At 46.0% G+C, this 17,644-nt stretch overlaps 1 protein-coding gene across 5 annotated transcripts in view; it reads left to right on the plus strand.

Moving 5' to 3' along the window:
* Positions 1–3,859, plus strand: part of LOC121279898 (protein kinase C delta type-like) — a 59,407-nt gene extending 55,548 nt beyond the window's left edge. For all 5 annotated transcript variants that reach the window (XM_041191431.1, XM_041191433.1, XM_041191430.1 and 2 more), the window contains exons 15-18: positions 232–370; positions 790–978; positions 2,437–2,565; positions 3,227–3,859. In XM_041191431.1, coding sequence (XP_041047365.1) covers positions 232–370; positions 790–978; positions 2,437–2,565; positions 3,227–3,382 — 613 coding nt within the window. In that variant the 3' untranslated portion in view covers positions 3,383–3,859. The remainder of the gene's footprint in view (positions 1–231; positions 371–789; positions 979–2,436; positions 2,566–3,226) is intronic.
* The last annotated feature ends 13,785 nt before the right edge of the window (positions 3,860–17,644 follow it).

Here is a 17,644-nt window from a genome sequence, read left to right on the forward strand (position 1 = left end):
TGTACCTGCATGCTAAATTTGTGTTTCTTGTACAAATATACCCAGTTCTGTCTGAACATCAAAATTGGAGTTTCAGGCTTCTTAAAAAATATTTTATTTTTCTATTTTTATTACCAAAGTGAATAGCCGGACACTTCAGATAAGTTGTTGGTCTAAATTGCTTAATCTACAAAATGAGGTTCCAGATTGCTAGTGACAGGGTACCAAACTGATCTTGGTCTTTTGGTGCAGGGATCTCAAACTGGACAACGTGATGTTAGACAAGGATGGACACATCAAAATAGCTGATTTTGGAATGTGCAAGGAGAATGTGTTCGGGGAAAACAGAGCTACCACTTTCTGCGGAACCCCAGACTACATCGCACCTGAGGTCAGTGCCTCACCATGTCAAATATGAGCCCAGCTGCTTCTTCCTCACATTCCAGAGGTTCCCAGAGAGCACAGCTGGAGCAGTGTTGCTTTTGGGATCTGCACTATTATTTGTGACCATTGTTCTGTCTCTCGCACTCTCTGGCTCTCGCACTGGGTCCCTCGTGCATGTACGTCTGCTTCGGCTCATGCACCCAAGGACCTGGTGCCTCGCCCCTGCAGGGGGAAGGGGTTCTCTCGTGTTCACAGGTGGGTGGGGTCGGGTGTTCCTCCCTCACTGGGGAGGGCCGTCTGTTTCCTTGCCCTCATGGAGCGGAGGGGGCTGCCTATTATCGCCTCCTCCTGCCTCTCTCTGGCTCTGTCTGTCACTCTCTGGCTCTAGCACACTCTGGATTTTGATTCTGTTTCCTGTCCTGACAGATTTTACTGGGTCAGAAATACACGTTCTCGGTTGATTGGTGGTCATTTGGCGTGCTGCTGTACGAGATGCTGGTTGGTCAATCGCCATTCCATGGTGATGATGAGGATGAGCTGTTTGAGGCAATCAGAGTGGACACTCCGCATTATCCGCGTTGGATCACCAGAGAATCAAAGGACATCCTGGAAAAAGTACGTACTGGAACATTCTATCAATTCTACTCAAAGGACTGAGGTCTCAATACTGATTTGACCAGGTCGTCTGATCAGCCAATCTAGAGGCTGGCCCGAGTGTGTCCTGGTGATTGTGTGTGACAAGTTGGGGTCACTGTGTGCACTGAATCCATGGATGGGCATCTGGGAAACAGGCTGTCATTTTCACTGTCCCTCCGTATCAGCTCCTTCAGTGGAGGGAAGCTTTCACCCAGCTTATCGAGGGATTTGGGGAATTTTACATCCTGGCCATTGGAATGGCCAGGATTGAGTGCAATGTTTGTTTACCCTATTTTATTCTCCTTTAAAGTCAGTGCAGAATATTGGGTGGATGTAAAAACAGTGTCCCACCTGATCCTGAGAGCTCTCCCACTTGATGAATGGTGGGGGGGTGGGGGAGTTTGCTCCTTGGTATTGCCTTTCCATATTAATAACTATTAATATTGGGTGTAAATTCAGCACTACAATTTAAAATTCCCATCTTTCTTTTCAAATTTCTCCATGGTTTTGCCTGCCCTATGTCTGGAATCTCCTCAGATCTCTGTGATTCTCTATTCAAGATAAGTGGCAGAAGGTGAAGGGGGGACATGAGGAAGAACTTCTTTACGCAGAGGGTAGTGAGTGTCTGGAATTCATTGCCCTAGTTAGTGGTAGAGGCAGAAACTTTAAACTCTTTTAAAAAGACCTGCACCTAAAGTGCTGTAAGCTGCAGGGCTATGGGCCGGGTGCAGGAAGATGGGATTAGAAAGGGCACCTGGGTGTCCTTGGGCTGGCATGGACAAGATGGGCCAAAAGGCCTCCTTCTATGCTGTAACTTTTCTATGTTTCTGGCCTATTCCGCATCAGTGATTTTTAATCACTCCGCCATTGGCGGCCGTGCCTTCAGCTGCCTGCTCTGGACCCCAAGCTCTGGAATTCCTTCCCTAAACCTCTCCGCCCCTATAGTGATCTGATGTGTAATATACCTTTAAGACAAGTGTTATAATGTAAGATCACATGATGTCAATACCCAATAGCAGAGTAGCACGGGCTATCTCTGGGAGAGTCTTGAGTAACACACTGATGAGTGAAGACAGAGTTTTGAATTGTGAGCACATAAGTGTAGTTGCTGAGTTCCGTTTGTAAAGAAACAGCATGTGTTTATTCTAACAATGATCTACCGTCTTCCCTGTCTCTGTACCAATTCAGTCACCCTGAAACAAGCGTGCAACCTGGAACCTTTACCCCAATGACCCAAGGGCACTGGATCCAGCAGCACCCCCTCTTTCCCTCTAATTCACTCCTTGAAACCTGCCTCTTGCAGTGAGATTTGATCACCTGTCCTTTTGCCTCCTTTTTGTGGCTGTGTGTCAAATTTTGTTTAATGCTTTTGGGACATTTTGCCATGTCACAGACGCTATGTAAATACTGCACTCAAATTCTCTATTTTTATTTCAGCTGTTTGAAAGAGATCCATCAAAGAGGCTCGGGATTTCAGGAAATATTAAACAGCATAATTTCTTCAAAACAGTGAACTGGACTGCACTGGAGAAAAAGGAAATTGATCCTCCTTTCAAACCCAAAGTGGTGAGATTTTCCCACATGCCTCTCCTCTCAGCTCAGGACTCACCAGCCCCCCATCCCGCCCGGCTCGCCCCATCCGCCCAGCTCGCCCCCGCCTGGCTTGCCCTCGCCCCGTCCGCCCAGCTCGCCCCTGCCCAGCTCGACCCCGCCCCATCCGCCCAGCTCGCCCCCGCCCCGTCCGCCCAGCTCGCCCCCGCCCCGTCCGCCCAGCTCGCCCCCGCCCCGTCCGCCCAGCTCGCCCCCGCCCCGTCCGCCCAGCTCGCCCCCGCCCCGTCCGCCCAGCTCGCCCCCGCCCCGTCCGCCCAGCTCGCCCCCGCCCAGCTCGACCCCGCCCCCGCCCTGTCTGCCCGGCTCGCCCCCGCCCCGTCCGCCCAGCTTGCCCCTGCCCCATCCGCCCCGCTCGCCCCTGCCCCCGCCCAGCTCGCCCCTGCCCCATCCGCCCCGCGCGCCCCTGCCCCCGCCCCGTCCGCCCAGCTCGCCCCCGCCCGGCTCGCCCCTGCCCAGCTCAACCCCGCCCCGTCCCTGCCCGGCTCGCCCCCGCCCCGTCCGCCCGGCTCGCCCCCGCCCCGTCCGCCCAGCTCGCCCCCACCCCAGCCCAACCAGGCCCCCTCTCCTGGGGCTCCTGTGTGTTTCATTCATGGTTTTGTTTCTTGTGTATTTTCAGAAATCTCCAGGTGATTACAGCAACTTTGACCGTGAGTTTCTGAGTGAGAAGCCGCGCCTCTCTCAGGGGGACAAGAACTTGATTGATAGCATGGATCAGACAGCGTTCCAGGGATTCTCGTTCATTAACCACAACATGGAGCGACTGATGAAATAGTTCAGACACCAGGTGTCTCTCAACATGCCGCAGCCCTCCAATCACATTCCTGCATTTCATCCAAATATTTAAGTGACCTGAGGGATGGCAGTTGGAGCTAGTTTTTCTCCTTTATCTAATCTGTTTGTTAATATCATGGAAATTTGTTTAATCTGTTGTCAATTTTTCCTGGTGTTGGTGTGGCTATGACTGGCATCTGTGCACACGACCCTTGACCTGTAAATCTTGTGCATGCAGTTTCTTTATTGGGTGAAATCAAAACAGGAACCTGGACCCTCGGTGGAATGAGTCCCTGGTGCCATCTCTGGTTACCAGGTGATATGCAGTTGCTGGGTTTGTATAAAGCTATCCTGGGAACAGTGAAGCAAGAAATGTCCGTCCGTATTTCTAAACTCTCATCATTTAGTCTTTAATCAGGGACAGTGATACAAAGTGTACATTAAATTTCACCTTTAAATAAAGTAAAGTTTCCTTTCACCAGCTCTGAACAGGCCTTCCAATTATGCTACATAGACCTGGTGAAAGCAGAATAAATGGCTGTCGGACAGTTTTTAAAATCATTTTTGTGATGTGAATGGTGCTAAAAAGGCCAATCCCTAGTTGCCCTTGAGAAGGTGGTGGTGAGCTGCCTTCTTGAACCACTGCAGTCCATGTGGTGTAGGTACACCCACCGTGCTGTTAGGGAGGGAGTTCCAGGATTTTGACCCAGCGACAGTGAAGGAACGGTGATATATTTCCAAGTCAGGATGGTGAGTGGCTTGGAGGGAAACTTCCAGCTGGTGGTGTTCCCATCTATCTGCTGCCCTTGTCCTTCTAGGTGATGGTGGTCATGGGTTTGGAAGGTGCTATTGATGGCACCTTGGTGAATTCCTGCAGTGCATCTTGTAGATGGTACACACACTGCTGCTACTGTGTGTCGGTGGTGGAGAGAGTGAATGTTTGATTTGGTGGAGGGGTTGCCAATCAAGCAGCTGCTTTATGCTGGATGGTGTCGAACTTCAATTGTTGGAGCTGCACTCATCCAGGCAAATGGGGAGTATTCCATCACACTCCTGATTTGTGCCTTGTAGATGGTGGACAGGCTTTGGGGAATCAGGAGGTGGGTTACTCTCCTGCTGAATTCCCGGCATTCAGGACCAAATAAAGGATCTTGTATCTCTCAACCACCAGATCTCCCGAAGTGCATTACAGCAAATGAAAGACTTTTGAAGTATAGTCACTGGTTTAAACATAGGAAATTAACTGACCAATTTATATACAGCAAGGTCCCACAAACAGCAATGTGATAATAGTTATGCTTTCTCTTGTTGGAGATGGTCATTGCCTGGCACTTGTGTGGTGCAAATTCTATTTGTCACTTATCAGCCCAGCCTGAATGTTGTCCAGGTCTTGCTGCATGTGGACACAGAGTGCTTCAGTACCTAAGGAGTTGAAATTCAATCCTGTTGGTTGGATGATTCTTCTTTTTGCCTTGGTTAAATAGATTGGCAATAGTTGGTGTTGGACTTTTGCAGATAGATTGGTGAAATCTGTGTGAATCTCCCTGGGAAGAACAGAAAGATTGGGTAGAATGTATTCAGCTCAGTGCCTCTGGTCACTCACCCACCTTTTGCCATTGCATTGCATCAGTATATCTGTGGTGCTGTAATTAAGGTGGTTGGATAGTGGTGATTAAAAGAACTTGCTTTCATAGAGCAGCTTTCACGTCTACAGGACGTCGTAAAGAAATGATGAAGAATTAAACGAGGTTAGAGAGCAGGATGTGGTTGGATGTGGAATTCTCAGGACAGCTACTGCTGAAGCAGAGCCTCTGAGAGGTAATTAGATAGCTGATTAAAAAAGAGGAATATTGAACTGTATGAAGAGCGACTGGAATTAGACTGGGAGGGATATTCAGTAACCTGCTCACTGATGCCCAGTTTGGGTTCCTGGGCCATGCAGGCTCCTGACCTCATTACAGTCAATCCAAACGTGGGCAAAAAAGCTGATCTGTAGAGGTGAGGTGAGAGTGACTGCCTTTGACATCAAGGCAGCATTTGACCGAGTGTAGCATCAAGGAGCCCTAACAAAACTGGAGTCAATGGGAATCAGGGGGAAAACTCTCTGCTGGTTGGAGTCATACCTAGCACAAAGGAAGATGGTTGTTAGAGGACAATCACTTCCAGGACATCACTGCAGGAATTCCTCAGGGTAGTGTCCTAGGCCCAACCATCTTCAGCTGCTTCAATGACCTTCCCTCCATCATAAGGTCAGAATTGGGGTAGTGGTCTGTTCAACACATGAAGCAGTCCATGTTTATGTGCAGCAAGACCTGAGCAACATTCGGGCTTACTAACATGGGCACCACACAAGTACCAGACAATGTAAATACATACAAGTACTTTTTTTTATTCATTGTCCATCAGAGGGCATTTAAGAGTCAACCACATTGCTGTGGGTCACAGGTAAGGACAACAAATTCCTTCTCTAAAGGACATTAGTGAACCAGATGGGTTTTTACAACAATGCATTCATGGCCATCATTAGATTTTTAATTCCAGATTTTAATTTAATCCAAACTCCACCATCTGCCATGTCAGGATTTGAAACCAGGTCCCCAGAGCATTATTCAGGGTCTCTGGATTACTAATCCAGCGACAATACTATTAAGCCATCACCTCCCCTATCCTAAATAATGGCTACAAAAGCAGGCCCTTTGTGCTAGGTATGACTTCAACCAGTGAAGAGTTTTCCCATTGTTTGTGCCAGCCTGTTTATTTAAGGAGAGGTCAGCCCACATTGAGTCCCAAACGAAATGATACAGAGGAGTATAAACCTGAGACCAACATGAATGATCCGGACAATGGGGTTGCTAATAAGTTTATAAATTTAAATATCTGAAGTGGTCAAACTAACAGATCTAAAATCTCGTAACTACCTAGAGCACAATATAATTTAACCAAAACAAAATATTGCCACTCGCTGCTGAAAGAAGCTCTTCCTCACGTTCACCCCTGCATTTCTTGCCTGAAATCTTAAATCTGTGTTCCCCTAGTCCTTGTACTGTCAGCCAATGGGAACAGCTTTTCCTTGTCCATCTTTATCAAAACCTGTTATAATCATGAACCCCTCTATCAAATCCCCCTTCAACTTTTAAGATAAAAGCAAAATACTGCGGATGCTGGAAGTCTGAAACAAAAACAAAAATACCTGGAAAAACTCAGCAGGTCTGACAGCATCTGTGGAGAGGAACACAGTTGACGTTTCGAGTCCGTATGACTCTTCATCAGAACTAAGGAAATAGAGAAATGAGGTGAAATATAAGCTGGTAGAGGGGGTGGGATAGGTAGAGCTGGATAGAGGGCCAGTGATAGGTGGAAGCAAAGAAGAGATTGCCAAAGATGTCATAGACAAAAGGACAAAGGGGTGTTGACAGTGGTGATATTATCTAAGGAATGTGCTAATGGGGACATTAAGAGTAGCAAGCAGGACAAGCTAGTGGCAGATGGCCCTAGCAGGGATGGGGTGGGGGGGAAGGGATTGAAATGGGCTGAAAGGTGGAGATAAAACAATAGATCAAAATACATTTAAAAATAGGTGGGAAAAGAATTTTTTTTTTAAAAAGTTATAAATTATTGGGAAAAGGGGATTGGAAAGGGGGTGGGGATGGAGGAGAGAGTTCATGATCTGAAATTGTTGAACTCAATATTAAGTCTGGAAGGCTGCAAAGTGCCTAGTCGGGAGATGAGGTGCTATTCCTCCAGTTTGCGTTGAGCTTCACTGGAACAATGCAGCAGGCCAAGGACAGACATGTGGGCATGAGAGCAGGGTGGAGTGTTTAAATGTCAGACAACAGGGAGGTCTGGGTCATGCTTGCGGACAGACCGAAGGTGTTCCGCAAAGCGGGCACCCAATCTGCGTTTGGTCTCTCCAATCTGGAGGAAGCCGCATTGGGAGCAGCAAATGCAGTAGACTAAATTGATGGAAGTGCAAGTGAAATGCTGCCTCACTTGAAAGGAGTGTTTGAGCCGTTGGACGGTGAGGAGGAGGGAAGTAAAGGGGCAGGTGTTGCACCTTCTGCGGTTGCATGGGAAGGTGCCGTGGGAGGAGGTTGAGGTGTAGGGGGTGATGGAGGAGTGGACCAGGGTGTCCCAGAGGGAACAATCCCTGCGGAAGGCCGCCGGGGTGGGGGGTGAAGGGAAGATGTGTTTGGTGGTGGCATCATGATGGAGTTGGCGGAAATGGCGGAGGATGATCCTTTGAATGCGGAGGCTGGTGGGGTGATGTGAGGACAAGGGGGACCCTATCATGGTTCTAGGAGGGAGAGGAAGGCGCATCCGCCCTCGCACCTTCCTCTCCCTCCTAGAACCATGATAGGGTCCCCCTTGTCCTCACTTTTCACCCCACCAGCCTCCGTGTTCAAAGGATCATAAGACCATAAGATATAGGAGCAGATTTATGCCAACACCAGCATGATGCCACCACCAAACACATCTTCCCTTCAACCACCACCACCCCCCCCCCCCCCCCATCCCCGGTGGCTTTCTGCAGGGATCGTTCCCTCCTGGACACCCTGATCCACTCCTCCATCACCCTCTACATCTCAACCCCCTCCCATGGCACCTTCCCAAGCAACTGCAGAAGGTGCAACACCTGCCCCTTTACTTCCCCCCTCCTCACTGTCCAAGGGCCCAAACACTCCTTTCAAGTGAGGCAGCATTTCACTTGCACTTCCATCAATTTAGTCTACTGCATTCGCTGCTCCCAATGCGGCCTCCTCTACATTGGAGACACCAAACGCAGACTGGGTGACAGCTTTGTGGAACACCTTCAGTCTGTCCACAAGCATGACCCAGACCTTCCTGTCGTTTGTCATTTCAGCACACCACCCTGCTCTCATGCCCACATGTCCATCCTTGGCCTGCTGCAATGTTCCAGTGAAGCTCAACGCAAACTGGAGGAACAGCACCTCATCTCCCGACTAGGCACTTTACAGCCTTCCAGACTTAATATTGAGTTCAACAATTTCAGATCATGAACTCTCTCCTCCATCCCCACCCCCTTTCCGATCCCCCTTTTTCCAATAATTTATAATTAAAAGAAAAAATATTTTTCGTTTCCCACCTATTTTTAAATGTATTTCGATCTATTGTTTTATCTCCACCTTTCAGCCCATTTCAATCTCTTCCCCCCATCCCATCCCCACTAGGGCCATCTGCCACTAGTTTGTCCTGCTTCCTACCCTTAATGTCCCCATTAGCACATTCCTTAGGTAATATCACCACTGTCAACACCCCTTTGTCCTTTTGTCTATGACATCTTTGCATCTTTGGCAATCTCTTTCCCTCCACCTATCACTGGCCCCCTATCCAGCTCTACCTATCCCACCCCCCTCTACCAGCTTATATTTCACCTCATTTCTCTATTTCCTTAGTTCTGATGAAGAGTCATACGGACTCGAAAAGTCAATTGTGTTCCTCTCCACAGATGCTGTCAGACCTGCTGAGTTTTTTCCAGGTAATTTTGTTTTTGTCCCACTTCAACCTCCTTAGTTCCAAGGAGAACAATCCCAGCTTCTCCAATCTAACCTTGTAACTAAAAACTCCCATCCCTGGAACTGTTCTGGTAAATCTCTCCTGCAGCCTTCTCAAGTCGTAGTAAAAGATTCACTGGGAAATAATGCAATTGAATTGCACATTATGATCACTAAAACGACACTCCAATCACAACCAGGAATTTTAAACTTAAAGCCAATTGCAATTACGTATAAGGGGAGAGCTGGCTAAGGCTGATTGCATGAATAGACTCAAAGGTATGTTTGTAAATAGTGGGAAATATTTAAGGAAAGAATGTAAAATATTCATCATAGACACATTCCATTGAAAAACAAAAAACTGAGAAAGATCTATTCATGGCTTACTAAGGAGGTTAGCATAGTAGTAGGTGGTTGCAAAGAATATTAATTAGCCTGATGATTGGGAGTGTTTTAGAAACCAGGAAAGGGCCATCAAAAAGTTGATAAAAATGGGAAAAATAGAATAGGAGAGTAAACTAGCCAGGAATATAAAACCAGATTGTAAGAGCCTTTGCAGCTGTGTGCCACTTCAGTCTCCTTATTTAAGGAGGGATATACTTACATGGAGGAAGCCCAGAGAAGATTCACTAGGCTGATTGCTGGGATGAAGGGGTTGTCTCATGAGGAAAGGTTGAGCTTATATTATTTGGAGTTTATAAGAATAAGCAGCGATCTTGTTGGAACATATAAGACTCTGAGAGGAGGTGCTGAGAGAAATCTACCCCCTTGTGGGGGAGTCTAGAACTAGGCACAGTTTCAAAATAAGGGGTCTCCCTTTTAAGAGATATGAGGAGGAATTTCTTATGGGGGTTGTTATGTATTGAATTCTCCCCCAGTGAGCAGTGGAGGCTAGGTCATTGAATATATTCAAGACTGAGTTACAGATTTTTGATTGACAAGGGAGTCAAGGGTTATGGGGAAAGGCAAGAAAGAGGAGTTAAGGCCACATCGGATCATCCATGATCTTAATGACCAGCGGAGTCGCTGCCTCTTATGGGAAAAAGCAGTGGGGAGGGATGAGGGGGGGGATGTGGAACGAATTGGATAACTCTTTTAAAGAGTTGGCACAGCCATGATGGGCTGAATGGCCTCTTTTTGTGCCTTAAGATTCTGAGATTCTAACAAGCCAGGGCCACACTGCTGGACCTGGTGACTTCAATTTAGTGAGGTCTCCACGTGATTGGAAACTAGATCACATCTCATTCAAGGTCCTGCGATGTGAAGTGACAACTCAGTCTAGAACTTTAACAGTCTCTTTACAAAAACAGTGCTGAAGTGAAGCAGGAGCTGGAAGCATTAACCTTTTTCTTGTCTTTGCAAACCTTACCTGAGTTGCTGGAAGTTGCCAGCATTTTCAGTTTTTGTTTCAGATTTTTGAACTTGCAGTGTTTTGTTCTAGTAAATTGCTCTTTTGACAGCAGAATGGAGACAGTTTGCATAGACTCAATCTTCTCTACTCAAGGGAACACAAACTAAGGGATTATCAAATTGAGTTGTTTGAGATGGGGAACATGATTTTAAAATTAGAGACACCATTCAAGGATCTTGTCAGGATGTATTTCTTCATGCAGAGAGAGGTAGCGGTGTAAATCTGCAGGGAAATCACAGAGATGTACAAGAACTAGAGTGGTGATACTGGGGTACTTTAATTACCCAAATATCGATTGGGTTATTAGAGTAAAGCGTAAGGACGGGGATAAATTTCTGAAATTCAGGAGAATTCCCTTGATCAGTATGTTCTTGGCCCAACTAGAAAGGAGCCATTGCTGGATCTGGTGCTGGGTAATGAGGTGGGCTAAGTATCTGTGGAGGAACATTTGGGTAAGAGAGATCATCGTATCATAAGGTTTGGATTAACAATGGAGAAGAGCAAAGAGCAATGTCATATAGAAATTCTAGATTGAAAGAGGCTAATTTCACTGTGATGAGAAGGGATCTAGCCAGGATAAAATGGAACCAGAGACTGACAGAAAAACGGAAATGGAACAATGGGTGGTCTTTAAGGAAGAGATGCCTAGGGTACAGGTACATTCCAATGGTTGAAAGGCAAGGGAACCAATAAAAAAGGATGGATGATGAATGTCAGGTGAATTCTTCAAGTGAGAACCAGGTCAAATCAATAGATTGAGAGGGGAGGGGAAGATCAAAATAAGGCTGGAAAAGAGAGAGAATGAGAATTGAGTGGCAGACAACAAAAAAGGAACCCAAAAATCTTCCAGCAGTATGTAAATAGGTGGTAAGAGGTGGAATGGGTCATTACAGGAACAAAGAGGGTGATAGATGCTTAAGAGGCAGAGGGCAAGGGTTGAAATACTTAGACTACTTTGTATTGTTATTTTCTAAAGAGGAAGAAATTGACAAAATATCAGTACAAAATAGTGGAAGCAATGGATAGTGTGAAAATTGAATAGATTGTACTGGAAAGGCTGGCTATACTCAGGTTAGATAAGTCACCTGGTCTGCATGGCTTGCATCCCAGGTTGCGAAAGGAAGTGGAGATGGAAATAGTGGAAGAACTTGCATAATCTTCCCTAGATATGAGGGAGGTGCCAGAGAATTGGAGAGTAGTAAACATGACTCCCTTATTCAAGGAAGTGTGTAAGAACAGCCCTAGCAACTACAGGCCAGTTAGATTAACATAAGTGATGGTGTAAGGTTTTAGAAACAATAATCAAGGAAAACCAACAAGCACTGGAGAGGTTTGAGTTAATTAAGGAGAGTCAGCACGGATTTGTAAAAGACAGATTGTGCTTGACTAATCAAATTGATTTTTTGATGAAATAACAGGGAAGGTTGATGTTTTCCATATGGATTTTAAAGAAGTGTTTGACAAGGTACCACATAAAAGGCTGGTTAACAAAATTGAGTTCATGGGGCAGAATTTTACAACCCGCTGGTGTGGACTGTAAAATTCCTGGGTGCCCGGAAGATGAGTTCATAGGGTGTTTTCAGGACAGATTCTTAGAACAATTCTACAGCCAACCGGAGAGCAGGCTATTCCAGAACTGGTCATGTGCAATGAGACAGGATTAATTAATGACTTCATAGTAAAGGAGCCTCTAGGTAGCAGTGATCATAACATGATTGAATTTTGCATTCAGTTTGAGGGTGGAAAGAGTGGGTCTAAGGCTAGCATTTTTAACTTGGATATAGGCAATTATATGGATATGAAGATAGATCTACTTAAAGTTAGGAAATTAGGTTAAGGAGTAGGTCAGTAGAGATGCAGTGGCAGAAGTTTAAGGAGATATTTCATAAACACTCAGCAAAGATATGCCCAGTGAGAAAGAAAGACTCCAAGAGAAGGATGCATCATTCATGGTTAACTAAGCAGGTTAAAGATGGTATCAAATTGAAAGAAAAAAATACAATTCCGTGGAGATTAGTGTCAGGTTAGAAGATTGGACAGAATATAAAGAACACAAGGAATGACTAAAAAATGAGGGTGAAATTAGAATATGAGAGGAAGCTAGCTAGAAATATAAAACAGATAGTAAATCTTTCAACAGATATTTATAAAGGAAAATAGTAACTCAAGTGAGCATTGGTCCTCTGGGGAGTGAGCCTGGGAATTAATCGTGAGAAATAGGGAAATTGCAAGTGCATTGAATAGATATTTTGTCTGTTTTCACTGTAGAAGCCATCAATAAAATCGCAGATATAGTTGTAAATCAAGAGGTGAAAGGGAGGGAGGAACTTTAAAATGATTATAAACACCAGGGAAAGGGTACTCAGAAAATTATTAGAAGTAAAGCTGACAAGTCCCCAGAGAGGACTTAATCCTAGGGTCTTAAAAGTGGCTGCTAAGATGGTAGATGCATTTAATTTAATTTTCCAAAATTCCCTAGTTTCTGGAAAGGTCTCATCAGATTGGAAAATAGTGAATGTAATTCTCTGTTCAAGAAAGGAAGGAGATGGAAAGTAGGAAGCTACAGGCCAGTCAGTCTAGCATCTGTCATTGGGAAAATGCTGGAGTCTGTTATTAAGGAGGTTATAGTGGGGCACTTTGTCTTAATGTAATCAGGCAGAGTCAACATTGGCTTTGTGAAAGGCAAATCATGTTTGACTAATTTATTAGTTCTTTGAGAAAGTAACAAGCAACGTGGATAAAGAGAAACCTGGAGATGTGGAGGACTTAAGTTTTTAAAATGCATTTCATAAAGTGCTACATCAAGGTTGCTATGCAAAATAAGAGCTCGTGGTGAAGGTGCGAGGGGTAACATCATGGATAGAGGATTGGTTAGCAACAGGAAACAGTAGGGATAAATGAGTCTTTTTCAGGTTGGTAAGATGTAATGAGTGGAGTGCCACAGGGATAAGTGTTGAAGCCTCAACTATTTAAAAACTCTATCAGTGACTTGGATGAAGGGACCGAATGTATGGTTGCTAAGTTTGCTGATGACTCAAAGATAAGAGAGTAAGTTGTAAAGAGGACATAAGGAGTTTGTAAAGGGACATAAGTGAGTGGCAAAAATTTGGCAGGAGGAGTATAATGTGGGAAAATGTGAACTTCTCCACTTTGGCAGGAATAGAAAAACAGCAAATTATTTAAATGGAGGGAGATTGCAGAACTGTGCAGTACAGAGGGAGCTGGGCGTCCTGGTACATGAATCAGGAAAAGTTAATATGCAGGTGCAGCAAGTGATTGAGAACATACATCGTATTTTGATGTTGTTTGCAAGGGGAATGGAACATAAAAGTAGGCATGTTTTGCTACAGTTGTGCAGGATATTGGTGAGACTACACAACACTCCAGATGTGTAGCTTTGGTCTCCTTGTTAAGAAAGGATACAATTGCGGTGCAGAGAATGTTCACTGGGCTAATTTTCAGGAAGAAAGGGTTGTCTTATGAAAAAAGGTTGAACAGGTTAGGCCTGTATTCATTGGAGTTTAGAATGAGAAGCGATCTTATTGAAACATAAAAGATCCTGAGAAGACTTGAAGGGTGGATGCTGAGAGGATGTTTCCTCTTGTGGGAGAGACTAGAACAAGGGGACAGTTAAAAATAAGAGGTCTCCCATTTAAGACTTTTTTTTTTAAATATACATGGGATGTAAGTGTTGTTGGCTAGGCCAGTGTTTATTGTCTATCCCTAATTGTCCTTGAGAAGGTGGTGGTGAGCTGCCTTCTTTACCTGCTGCAGTCCATGTGGTGTAGGTACACCCACAGTGCTGTTAGGGAGGGAATTCCAGGATTTTGACCCAGCAACAGTGAAGGATTGGCCGATATATTTCCAAGTCAGGATGGTGAGTGACTTGGAGGGGAACTTCCAGGTGGTGGTGGTGTTCCCATGTGTCTGCTGCCCTTGTCCTTCTAGAGGGTAGTGGTGGTAGGTTTGGAAGGTGCTGTTGAAGGAGCCTTGGTGAATTACTGCAATGCACCTTGTAGATGGTACACACTGCTGCTACTGTGCATTGGTGTTGGTGGAGGGAGTGAATGTGGTGCCAATCAAGCGGGCTGATTTGTCCTGGATGGTGTCAAGCTTCTTGAGTGTTGTGGGAGCTGCACTCATCCAGGCAAGTGGGGAGTATTCCATCACACTCCTGACTTGTGCCTTGAGGATGGTGGACAGACTTTGGGGAGTCAGGAGGTGAATTAATCGCTGCAGGATTCCCAGCCTCTGACCTGCTTTTGTAGCCACAGTATTTATATGGCTAGTCCAGTTCAGTTTCTGGTCAATTGTAACCTCAGAATGTTGATAGTAGGGGATTTAACGATGGTTAGATTCTCTCTTGTTGGAGATGGTCATTGCCTGACACTTGTGTGGTGCAAATGTTACTTGCCACTTGTCAGCCCAAACCTGGATATAGTCCAGGTCTTGCTGCATTTGGACATGGACTGTTTCAGTATCTCAGGAGTCGCGAATGGTTCTGAACATTGTGCAATTATCAGTGAATATCTCCACTTTTGACCTTATGATGGAAGGAAGGTCATTGATGAAGCAGCTGAAGATGGTTGGGCCGAGGACACTACCCTGAGGAACTCGTGCAGTAATGTCTCGGGACCGAGAGATTGACCTCCAACAACCACAACCATCTTCCAGAGATGAGGAGAATTTTTTTCTGAGTCATTAGTCTGTGGAATTCTTGTTCCTAGAGAGCAATGGAGGCTGGGTCACTGAATATTTTTAAGGCTGACTTAGATCCTTGACTGACGAGGGAGTCAAAGGGTGTAGGGGGTGGACTAGAAAGTGGAGTTGAGGCCATAATCTGATCAGCCATAATCTAATCAAATGGTGAGCATGCTCAAGAGACCAGATGGCTTACTCTTCCAAATTTGTATGTTTCTGCCACCCTCTAACCTGCCCGCAATGTTATGCAGGGTGAGCAAGGCTCACCTTTGCCCCAATTGAGGCACTTAAGTGGCGGGAGTTGGTCCAAAATGTGTTTGGTTAAATGTTGGCAGGACTGAATCCATTCTTTGTCTCTGGCAGTTTGACGCTCTCACCAATTGGCATCTGGGCTCTGAGACTCCCAGCATCATCATCCGTCATGTTGTTTCTCCCTTTCATTTCTCAACAAATTTGAGACTTCCAAAATAGAACAAAATTCCACCAACAAGGTGTCTTCCTCCTCTTGACCCTGTCGCAGGAGTGACTCTTCCCTTTTGGATCATGCCAACCACAGCATTTACTTGATCTGCACTCAGTAATGTCCCTGTGCCCTTGTGGATATTGCTGAATTATGTGCCAAGTCGGTTGATCTGATGGATGGGTGCTCTGTATTCTCAATCTGAATCCTGATCCTCCATCCCCATGTCTTGTCAGGCACTCCAAATAGCACCTGTCCAAGCTGAGCAAGATCTCATCATTCCTTTGAGAAAAACTTTAGACTAACAATTCACAAATTGCTTCTCAGATTTCAAAAAAGCCTAGTTCAGAAGCTGGGCAAAGCAATTGATCCTCCATGAACAACACCTCACCAAGTTGGCCAATTGAAGAAAGATTTGCATTTATATAGCACCTGTCACCTCTTTGGGACATCATGAAGCTGTTTACAACCAAAGAAATGCTTTTGTGTGGTGTCATTACTGTAGGGAAATGTGGTAATAAATAGACACAATAAGATTATACAAACTACAATGTGACTGACCAGATAACCTGTTTAATTTATGTTGGTTTATGGATAAATGTTGGTCAAGTCACCAGGGAGGGCACCTTGGCTCGTTCAGTGATCATGGGATTTTTTACGCCCGACCACTAGAGGAGACAGGACCTTGGATTTAATGTGGACTTGTCTAACCTTTAGGCTTTGTGGGGGGGAGGGGGCACATTTCAGTTTTTCTCACATTCAGGGGGCTGATGATCACATTTCAGAAAGATAAGGTTTGGCACAATATTAAACATGATTTTTTTTTAAAAAAATCAATTATGTATGAAAAGAAACAATGTGCTGAGAACAAAAAATCAAAAATTGGTAATTTAAAGAAAATGAGTAATAAATAAAGATGATTATTAGAATGTTGAAGGGATGAGAGTGTTTGTGCCTAGCTCACTCACTTGCCTTATCTACTGTGCGAGTGTGTGTTGATGTGTGGGGGGTGACAGGGAATGAGAACCATGAGACGGGGTTGGGATTTTCTCGTGCCGCTCGCTGCAGGACTGGAAATTCCTGCCCCAAGTCAACAGACCATGTGCTGCCCAAGGTGATTCCCACAGCAAGAAGGATGGGATAATCCTGTTCCCAGGGTGTGAGCCCTACACTCTCCTGATCATTCTCGTCCCATCCCCATCTCTCTCTCACACATACCCAACCATCCTTCTCGCTCATGCACTTAGCCCTCACGTGCGCGCGCGCACACACACACACACACACAATTAACATTATAAGAATGGTCCTGTATTTGGATGGGTAATATTAGGTCACTTATGTGTCTGAATTGGATACTTACAGTAAAAATGTCAGTAATCCATATGGATGAATGCACTCCACTCCCTCAGTACCGACCCTCCGACAGCGCAGCACCCCCTCAGTACCGACCCTCCGACAGCGCAGCACCCCCTCAGTACTGACCCTCTGACAGCGCAGCACCCCCTCAGTACCGACCCTCTGACAGCGCAGCACCCCCTCAGTACCGACCCTCTGACAGCGCAGCACCCCCTCAGTATCGACCCTCCGACAGCGCAGCACTCCCTCAGTACTGGCCCTCCGACAGCGCAGCACTCCCTCAGTACCGACCCTCCGACAGCGCAGCACTCCCTCAGTACTGACCCTCCGACAGCGCAGCACTCCCTCAGTACTGACCCTCCGACAGTGCAGCACTCCCTCAGTACTGACCCTCCGACAGTGCAGCACTCCCTCAGTACTGACCCTCTGACAGTGCCGTACTCCCTCAGTACTGACCCTCCGACAGCGCAGCACCCCCTCAGTACCGACCCTCCGACAGCGCAGCACTCCCTCAGTACTGACCCTCCGACAGCGCAGCACTCCCTCAGTACTGACCCTCCGACAGTGCAGCACTCCCTCAGTACTGACCCTCCGACAGTGCAGCACTCCCTCAGTACTGACCCTCTGACAGTGCCGTACTCCCTCAGTACTGACCCTCTGACAGTGCAGCACCCCCTCAGTACTGACCCTCTGACAGTGCTCAGTACTCCGTTGAGAATGGGTTAAATGCTGAAGTCTCCGAAGTGAGACTTGAAGCCACAACCATCTGATTCATGAACAGTGCTACACGCAGCTAACAGCTTCGTGCTGAACTCAGTGTAG

The sequence above is a fragment of the Carcharodon carcharias genome, chromosome 7, assembly GCF_017639515.1.
Source record: "Carcharodon carcharias isolate sCarCar2 chromosome 7, sCarCar2.pri, whole genome shotgun sequence".
Lineage (NCBI taxonomy): Eukaryota > Metazoa > Chordata > Chondrichthyes > Lamniformes > Lamnidae > Carcharodon > Carcharodon carcharias.